The sequence below is a fragment of the Phyllopteryx taeniolatus genome, chromosome 12 (assembly GCF_024500385.1).
Source record: "Phyllopteryx taeniolatus isolate TA_2022b chromosome 12, UOR_Ptae_1.2, whole genome shotgun sequence".
Classification (NCBI taxonomy): Eukaryota; Metazoa; Chordata; class Actinopteri; order Syngnathiformes; family Syngnathidae; genus Phyllopteryx; species Phyllopteryx taeniolatus.
The window spans coordinates 24542571-24552739 of record NC_084513.1 but is presented as its reverse complement, the minus strand read 5'-3'; the positions used below and the strand labels follow the sequence as shown (position 1 = coordinate 24552739).

General features: G+C 42.8%; 1 protein-coding gene across 3 annotated transcripts; it reads left to right on the top strand.

Moving 5' to 3' along the window:
* Window positions 1-1607: 1607 nt before the first annotated feature.
* Window positions 1608-6769, top strand: LOC133487092 (uncharacterized). Of its 3 annotated transcripts, XM_061793106.1 has the most exons (8): window positions 1624-1824; window positions 2343-2557; window positions 3575-3657; window positions 4131-4346; window positions 4451-4516; window positions 5553-5646; window positions 6330-6429; window positions 6504-6769. In XM_061793106.1, the coding sequence occupies exons 2-8, from the start codon at window positions 2512-2514 to the stop codon at window positions 6577-6579; spliced, it is 681 nt and encodes a 226-aa protein (XP_061649090.1). In that variant the 5' UTR covers window positions 1624-1824; window positions 2343-2511; the 3' UTR covers window positions 6580-6769. The 3 variants fall into 3 exon arrangements, with proteins under 3 accessions (XP_061649091.1, XP_061649092.1, XP_061649090.1); XM_061793107.1 differs by lacking the exon at window positions 5553-5646 and having other exon boundaries at window positions 1608-1824; window positions 4131-4317; XM_061793108.1 differs by lacking the exons at window positions 4131-4346; window positions 4451-4516 and having other exon boundaries at window positions 1621-1824.
* Window positions 6770-10169: the final 3400 nt, after the last annotated feature.

Below are 10169 nucleotides of genomic sequence, written 5' to 3'. Positions count from 1 at the left end.
CACTTTCAATCTACAAATTGCAGCGTACAAACCCCAATGTTCAATCCAATCGTATACGGAGTGAAGGTGAAACACATTAAGAGATTGTTGCTGTGTCAGGGCAAACACATCAAGTAACTATTGCATAAATTGTGCCAGAATGTTAAAAAAAACCAAAAACAGAATAATCTATTAATGATCAGTCAATCCATTAACAATGTATTTTGCATTCTAAGTTATTTTCATTGTTTTATTGAGGCCTCATGAAGACCAAGTGTTGCTGTTGTGTCCTTTTGTATCAATGTTTGTGACAGCTTTAAACCAGAGCTATCCAAGCAGCCATTTAGTACCAGGCCGCACAGAGAGACTGAACAAAAATAATTTCATTGATCATCAACATATGAAATGAATTTTGTTGTTTGTTGAATAAAACACCAGGAGCACAGGGCTGGCAGCCCTCCATAATTTAGCTGACCAAAGACACTAACCAGGCATTAGTTGCATGGGACCTATATTACTATTTGTTGTTCTTAGCCTATCTGAAATGTACAGTATACTACATATATTTGATATATATATATATATATATATATATATATATATATATATATATATATACACACACACACATCATATTTTAAAATATCACATCAGTTAGATATCTTTATATACTTTGTATATACAGTAGTGTGTACAGTAGTACTAACAAAACAGATCCCCCCCCCCCCCTGTGAAATCTTGCAATTATGCCTTACAATTAATTGCATTTAAATTGTTGTTGTTAAATTGACGAATAACTTGTCTTCATGGCAATGTTTCATTCAGAACAGAACAGGAAACAAAACAGAGATAAGACGGACTTGTCAGACGGGATTATTGCTCAGCTGTGCAGTAACGCATTCTTAAATAATATTTGAATGAGCACTTGCTTTTCGATTGTCGTATGTGGAGGGGGCAACTGTTCCAAAGCTTAACGGCACGACAGATACTGTAACTGCCTTTTTTAAAGTGTTAGATTTTGGCCATGGTAATGTCATTTGCCCACGATCTACTCATCTAGTGGAATGACTATGGATTTTACTTGTAATTTGATTGTATAAAAATTCGGGTTTGCTGGAATAAACAGTATTGCTGGAGAATGTGACTGCTGAAGGCAGTCTACTACTTTTCTACTTTTAACCGCGAGAGTTTACGATGCATTCTTTGTGTGTTAGCTCTTATGGGGCAATGGAAACCTATTCTGGCGGCTCTATTCAGGTCCATTTGTCATTTGTAATTTACTGAGCAGCTGAAAAAGGCGTATGACAAAAAAATATAAAGATGTGGTCTTTGTATACTGCGTATGTGCTTGGTTACAAAAGGAACAATACTTCCTGAACATGTTTGACCTACAGTATCTATCTGTCACATTTGCAGTTGGAAAGAAATGACGTAATGCTCGTCTGCTCTACTCTTCTTGCAACGGTTTTAGGGGCGACCTCAGGGACAAATACTGTATGGAAAGCACACGAAAAGAAACGTTGACTGTCAAGAAGAATGTGAATTAAAACTCTTGATGGTTCATCAGTGACAGCAGCGCTATAGTGTGCCAGTCGTCATCACACTGTTCTGGTTTTTCAGGACTTTAATTAGCAAGTTCGTTCCTGAAGTTCTTCCATGTAGTCAGAGAGAGTCTTGACTCCCTGTCGAGTCACTGCCGTGGTTGCTGTTGAAGTTGTCCTCGATGTGCGTTTGGCCTGTTTGATGTTAAATGTTTGTGGAATGCTGCGAGGGGACTGTCCGGATCATGACGCCTGTTTTATAAAAAGTCGAGCAGTATAAAAAGATCTTCATCCAGTTTCAGAGGTAGGTGGAATCGGCAAAAATTGTACTCAAGTGAGAGTACTGTTATATGAGAATATTATGACTGACGGAAAAGTACAAAGTAGTCCTCCAAATAATTACTTAAGTAAGAGTAAGTCCTGATGCAGTCCCAAGTAACTGGTGAGAAAATTCGGAGTAAGCGAGAACGGGAAATACAGTCGACAAAAATAAAGAAAATGAATGTGCAAATTATCACTTTAATTTACATTTCTTTTTGATACAATAGACATGAATTAAGGCAAATTCAGCAACAATAAATGGTTTGAAAGGAACTTTGCTTATACTCGTGAAACAGCATAGGTTCAAACTGGAGTTCTGCCGTTTGTAAGGCTACTGTATTGTATTGTAGGCAATTGTATTACGCATCCAGTGTATAGATACAGCAAAAATAATGACACCTAAAATCACGGTCACCGCTTGTTGGTTAGTATTTGGGGCTTGGGGGGGGGGAATCAGCCTTCGTTCATGCACACCGGGGGTCTCTCCATCTAAATTCCCAGGCGGAATTTTGGCCCCTCCCTGGCCCACCTCCCTGGACACAGATATCTCTGGCTCAAAGCTCCGCCGGCGACAGTTTGCTTCTTGCATTGCACTTACCAGTGACCCCCCCCCCAACCCTGTTGACAACTTCGCTATACAATCAACGAAAACTGACTGGTTGTGCCCAACATGCTCCTCCTCCTAGTGGTCACGGCCGCCGTCAGCCTGCTGCCAGGTAACCACACCCACGACTTCATTCTCAGCACCGCACAGTTGGCCCCAGATGGCGTCTTTAGAGTGTCAAACGATTCATGTCAGTAAGCAGTCAAGACAACGTCAAAGAATGCACGCCGGACAAAAATACAATGTACTTTTCCTCTTGACATTAGCGGGCCTATACTAGAAGCTGAACCGATTGAGTACTCCACATCGGCGTTTAAAACTTGAGGTCGACTAATCACTAATTATGTGTTTTTGGCATCTCCTGATTGAATTCTCCAATTTACAAAACGCCGTGTAGCGGCGAAATGTCCAGCAAAAATGACGACGCAATCTATACGTCTGTGTGGCTCAAAGTGTACGGAAATAAGCAGGTTACGGATGAAAATAGCGGTTAGCCTCACTAGCTTCGACTCTTCCGATCGCCGCGAGCCTTAAAATATTCATACCTCATTCGGAGGGACTACCAGCGGTGTGGAACGAAGCTCCATTTTTATTGCCAAAATCTTACGGCCAATAATGCACAGGCAAAAACTGTGTGAGAACGAGAACTTCATTCATGTCACAAGACGCAATCAACATCACAACACTTTTGTCGCTTTTCAACACTGGCGTAACCCTGATGGCATACGGCTGTACTATGCTACAATCGTGTGGAAATAGTTGACCAAAAATGAAACTGCTAGCACAGTCACTTGCAAAATATGCTAGGTCTGTCCTCAAATACAATGAAAGCACAAGTGAAACAGCAACAGAGAAGCAGAAAAATGCTTCATTTTTTGGAGCCTGGCTGTAATGTCCCTTCCTACAACTCGTTATACTCTGGAAAACAAGATGAGACCGGCTTGTTGAACAGAAACATGCGCAGGGCTCCCACTAATTACAACAACCACAGCCAGCGTTTCTGTTTTGTTTTGTTGTCTATGGCGGTCTGTTAAAATGTGTTTACATTTGAACTATGGGATGTCTGTCACTTTGTGTGGATGACTGCCAGACCGACAAGTCTTTTTCATGTCTCCTTGTCTCTCTGCAGGTGCAACATCTCAATCTGAACAATTTTTCGCTTTGACCGAATGTCCCATTAACTACTATGGAGAGAGTTACACCGAAGCATATGTAAGTAACATCGCCTGTATCGCGCCTTCACACAGAATAAACTTCTGTCATGGGTGTGTGTTCCGGTTTTTGTCTTCCCCCTGTTTCATACACACCTGCTCCTGAGCGCATCTTCACCACCTGCGCCTCGTTCACCCTAATTACCCCTTGCATTTAACCTCGCGTCTCATTCTTTCTAGTTGCCAGTTCATTGTACCTTGTCGTTGTGTTCCAGCATTTCTTCTTTCCACGTCACAGACTCACAGTAAGACTAGACCCTGTTCGGATTATCGACCTCGCCCTTTTTGCCTCACGTTTTTGGATACTGTTGCCTTTTTTTGGATTGCCTGCCTGTGTACCGACCTCTGCCCGTCTATTAAACCTCTCAAAAGAGAAACTGTCCATTTGTTTGGAGTCGTCCAGTTTTGGGTCCTATCCTCTGTTCCGTTCATGACACTTCACAGTATTGATGACTGTTTTTGTCCTGTTAACAGGGTTTCATTAACGAGGAAGTATTTACATTGGTCTTTGGCGATGTGACTGGCTCTGACTTCATGACTTTCGTCTTTGAAGACCTGGTGGAAGTCGTTGCTTTTGCGCCAACCTTTATTGTGGCTGATGAAACTTCTGAATTTGTCAAAAATCTGCCAGACCTTGTTGGGACATCACCATGCTTTTATGGTATCGGTTTATTTTCTTCTTTGAATACGGTTGAGTATTGCTTTTTTTCAAAAAAAATTATTCCAGTTCAAGTCCTTCAAAGCCTTACTATGTCATGTTTTACTGTTTTTTTTTTTTTTTTTTTTTTTAATAGATCCTTTTACATTTCCGCACATTTGGAGCTCAAGGAGCATACCTCGTCACCTCGCTTGTGCCAGTGGTAAGACTACAACCTTTAAACTTTTCCTGCATACGAAGTCAGGAGCGACTCAAAAGGTAGCAGCATCGTGCCAGTTGTCAGCACACCTTATCCTGTGGGCCTATCGTGGCTGCAGCAGTCCAATATGTAAAATCTGTCCACTATTTTCCTTGAGCAACTTTTAAAAAATTATTCCCCATTGTTTGTAATGCACGCCACACCGAAAGTTCTACGGAGGTCAGAGGGGTTCAAGGTGGGATCCATGTAGTCCAGGTTTGTGCAATCAACATTGTCCCAGATTATCGCACTACTAGTCACTTTTAATCTGCATACACTCCTTGAAGTCTCTGCGCCCTCTGCACAATGGTCATTGCACCGGACTATTGCAATATTAGTCATTCGAAGTGCTAGAGGACTCTGCATCTTTTGCACAATTGTCAAAATAATAATAATGTACCGGCATTACCAGATAACTATTAACCCTTTATTGCTCAGTGACTGTTTTTTGTCAATGTCTTTCTGTCAATTGACTGTCTGTTGTCGTACTAGAGCGGCTCCAACTACCGGAGACAAATTCCTTGTGTTTCTTGGACATACTTGGCAAATAAAGATGAGTCTGATGAGGGACGCTAGCCCATCACAGAGACTAAGAATGTGACAGTAAGTAGCAGATCTGGAAAGATAAGAATGGCTAGCATTGGTTGGAGAGGGCTTTTAAATTGTTCCAAAGAGCAGGTGGTGACCAGATTAAATGAGTTTCCGGAAAGAACAGAGAGGAACGTTGGTGAGGTCGTCGCGAGCAGGGTATCTGAAAGAAGAGGACGTAAGCGAGCATTTGAGAGGCAGGAGATGGCCTTTTGCCAGGGTGTTATTGACTGGCTGGAACTTGGAGAATTTTAGGAGCAGAGGTCAGAGGCCAATCTTGTCAAGAAGTTACAGAATTCATGTAAAGAGCCATGCTAGATGTGATAGGAGATGTCAAAAATGGATGAATGAGTTTTCGGGTGGTATTTCATAACCTCCTATCGTTACACACGAGCTGATGTCTTCTATGTAGACCGTCACTACAACCGTGAGAGGACAGCTGGTGAACACTGCAGAGTTGTCAAATAGTGAAACATATGCCTACCTGAGCGGCTGCAGACACGAGGGTAAGCACAGCTCTTCATCTCTAAACAGACATCCTGTACACATGCCCAGCAACACTGATCAACAATTTCACGACACATCTCGGTTGAAACTAGTGCTCGGACTTGCCCCCTAAAACCCCATTCGCCATTTGTATAGGCAGAATGAAATGACTAGCGAATCACAATCCTATCGTTACTTCTTATGCTATACTGAATTAATAGTCCAGCAAAGGGGAACATTTGATTATTTGAAAACTGCCCGCGACCCTTGTGAGGAGAAGCGGCTCAGAAAATGAATATTTGAAAACTATCTATTGAAGAGGTACAAAAGTACGCTGGCACATTTTGACTGACGTGTTTTAGCTTTAGTTGTTTTTGTTTTAAAATGCCTTACTATAACCAGGATCCCTTGCTGGACCTTGGCCGCAGTATACCTTTGCACTCGTCGATGCCATAAATTCTTGTGGACCGGACCAAGCAGCCGCCTTCCAGCTATCCTGCTGGCTACATCGCCACTCTCGACATCTTTCACGCTGCTGTGTTAGATCATTTTTCTCCCATTATTCAATCTGCTGCATAGAAAAAAAAATATATGTTGTGATGTCCTGTGGCTGACAAGGTCCTCTCATTCCCTCAGAGGCCAATCTAGCTTTCCATGTTGGATTCTGCATCCAGGTTTCACATGATTAATTTCTTGTTTCCAGGTCAATTCTATCCGCCCGGCACAGAGACATGTGCCTCAGAAACTCTCTTTGTGACTTGTAATTCAACAGCTTTCCTCACCGTTTCTGAAGAGGACCCAAGGTAAGCATGTTCGGTGTCATTTATAATGAGGCCACTCCCACAGTCCATTGAGCCCACAATCGCATCTCTGCCAGGTGCCTGAGGAAGTCCGTGTGCACCATCACTGTGATGTGGCGCCCCATTGACAACCCATCTAACGATGTCCAATGAGGGCGTCCGCTTATCTTCTTGGGCTTCATAATGGTGTCACATACAGTCCTTAGTCCTCTGTTTACATATTGGCACCAGAGATCCCATTGAGGAGATTAGGAAAACTACAAATGTTTGGAGAAACAAGACGTTAGCTCGTCGCTGTCCTCCTTTTATGGAGACGGCTATTAAAGATGGCGTCACAAACCAATCGTCTCTGTCTGAATAATTACTATCATATCGTGTGCTTTATGCTTTCATTTTCAAATGTCATGAAATCAAAGTCAAATATGATCAACTCTGAACGCAAGTGTGTTTCCCCAGCCCCTCGCCACACCACTTGCCCGCAGCACATATTTGGAGTGACTTAAATACGGCATATATATATATTTATATCGTGTTGATATGTTGCTTATGTATTACGTGGAATGCAAAAATTTTTTTTCTTTTTCTCCTGATATGGCCAAATGCATTTTACAAAATTACATCCCAATTATTATTAGATTTTTATTGATCTATTTATTACATCGTAACCATAATTAAATAATTACAGTATTAATTACTCCCCAAAATAAAACAGACTCGACAAACTACATAAACAATCAAGGAACGACAAAAACAAAAGATTTTAAGCCCTGTCTGTATACAATCCATCTGGTACACACTGATGAAGAGCAGTCATTTTCAAAGTGTGGTACATTTGCATTTAATCTTAGGCACCAATTTAGAGTCTTCAATTAACCTACCATGCATGTTTTGGGGATGTGGGCGGAAACTGGATTATCCGGCGAAAACCCACACAGGCCCGGGGAGAACATGCAAACTCCACGCAGGCGTGGCCGGATTTGAACCCAGGACCTCAGAACTGTGAGGCTGACGCTCTAACCAGTCGGTCACCGTGACACCCTCAGTAAATATAAATTGAAATTGTTCACGCATTCCTGAGTTCCAGACGGTTTTCTGCCGAGAGGCCTGAAATCGAGTTATTCAAATTTCTCGAGTTTATCGATGTCACGAGCGAAGGGCTCCCTCTACCGCTCAGCTCCCGAGCCAGCGCTGTCGACATGACGAACACCTGTGCCCTCACAAGTGGGTCTTCTACACGGAGGCAACCAATCAGGGGAACGGGGGCGGTCTCAGCCTTTCACCGCCAGGCCTTCCTCTCATGGTCCCTGTTCGTCAAACACAACTTTTCACCTCATCCATATTATATATGGAACAACAAAGACATTTTGTTTATACACAAATCCCTTTTCATTGAGGAGTGGTTTAATAACATCGTACATGTGGCTCAACTATTCAACAGGGATGGTCTAAGGTATTCCAGTGAGGAGTTCTGATCTGAGTATGATATCCCTGTCAGTCCTGTAGTTTTTGCCAAGGTTTTTGGAGCAATCCCTACAGGTCCCAATCCCTTCCAGATGATCTATTTAGATCATCTGGAAGAATGGACCTTGAACATTTGTCTTTGCTTTCTGTGTCAGATACCACAGTAGGTAAAACTTGTTTGATTGGCATTAATCGTAGAAACAACAAAGTAATTCGACTCTGGTTGAAAAGGGATATCATTACAGTTCCATATGTGGTATCTTACTGGAATAAATAAATGGACCTCATTGACTGAGTTTGTTGTCACATTTCTGTCGGGCCAATTATATATTACTCATGCACTCACTCTAGTCGTCTCTCCACGCTGCACTATTTGCATATCCGTTGTTGACCGATACTGGCCACTCATGCCAGAGTAGCATCTGCACCACTTGCACACTGACTGAGGAGTATCTGCAACATTTGCACAATCGACATTGTCCCAGATTATCGCGCTACTAGTCACTTTAAACTGCATACACTCCTTGAAGTCTCGGCGCCCTTTGCACAATGGTCATTGCACCGGACTATTGCGAGATTAGTCATTTGAACTGCTCTAAGTGCTAGAGGACTCTGCATCTTTTGCACAATTGTCAAAATAATAATAATAATAATAATAATGTACCGGCATTACCAGATAACTATTAAACCTTTATTGCTCAGTGACTGTTTTTTGTCAATGTCTTTCTGTCTCCAAAGTGTTCTCTGTCAATTGACTGTCTGTTGTCATACTAGAGCGGCTCCAACTACCGGAGACAAATTCCTTGTGTGTTTTTTGGACATACTTGGCAAATAAAGATGATTCTGATTCTGTTTCTGATTCTGACTGGAAAAAATCTGGCTCTTACCCAGCCGCTACTTGATATCCAATAAAGTTAAAGAAGTTTGGTGGCCTCAGTATTGCATCTCTGTTTCTTGCAGAAGATGTGGTTCTGTTGGCTTCATCAGGCCGTGATCTCCAACTCTCACTGGAGCGGTTCACAGCGGAGTGTGAAGCGGCCCGGGATGAGAATCAGCACCTCCAAATCTGCAAATCAGCACCTCCAAATCTGAGACCGTGGTCCTCAGTCGGAAAAGGGTGGCGTGCCCTCTCCAGGTCGGGGATGACATCCTGTCCCAAGTGGAAGAGTTCAAGTATCTTGGGGTATCTTGTTCACGAGTGAGGGAAGAATGGAACGGGAGATCGACAGGCGGATCGGTGCAGCGTCTGCAGTGATGCGGACTTTGTATCGGTCTGTTGTGGCAAAGAAGGAGCAAAGCCGAAAGGCGAAGCTCTCAATTTACCGGTCGATCTTCGTTCCTACCCTCACCTATGGTCACGAGCTGTGGGTCGTGACCGAAAGAACAAGATCCCGGATACAATCGACCGAAATGAGTTTCCTCCGCAAGGTGTCCGGGCTCTCCCTTAGAGATAGGGTGAGAAGCTCGGTCATCCAGGAAGATCTCAGAGTAGAGCGGCTGCTCCGCCACATCGAGAGGAGCCAGATGAGGTGGCTGGGGCATCTGATTCGGATGCCTCCTGGACGCCTCTCCGGTGACGTGTTCCGGGCACGTCCCACCGGGAGGAGACCCCGGGGACGACCCAGGACACGCCGGAGAGACAACGTCTTTCGGCTGGCCTGGGAAGGCCTCAGGATCCACCCTTAAAAGCCGGATGAAGTGGCTGGGGAGAGGGAAGTCTGGGCGTCCGGTAGAAAATGGATGGATGGATGGATGGATGTACTTTTTGCTCTGTAAATGTTGAAACAGTGAGAGCTGTGACTTTATTGGGCTCAATATTGATAATTCATTTAAGTTAGATTGGACGGATGTGCTGTTTGGGCTCACTGACTGTAAGTATAATAACGGGAAATCCAACAAAACCTTTAAAAATATTTTAATTATATTGCTGGCAAAATTTCACATTCATAAATGTAAATTTGCTTGCAAGAAACCATCTTTTGCCCGGTGAGCTCGGGCCGTACATTCTTTGTTAAATCAAAATAAAAGAGCTATTAAGACTATAAATATACAGTTTAATGTACTTATATAAGATCCTCCTGGTGTAAATTGTAAATGTGATGCACGGATTTGCTTGTGTACATTGATGTGACTATTGTTTGTTTCTGAAATAAAGTTATTTACAAAAAACAAAAAAAGAAGTGAAAGAAGAAGAAGAAGAAGAAGCGAAAGAAGAAGAAGCGAAAGAAGAAGAAGAAGAAGAAGAAGAAAAGAAGAAGAAGACGAAGAAGCGAAAGAAGAAG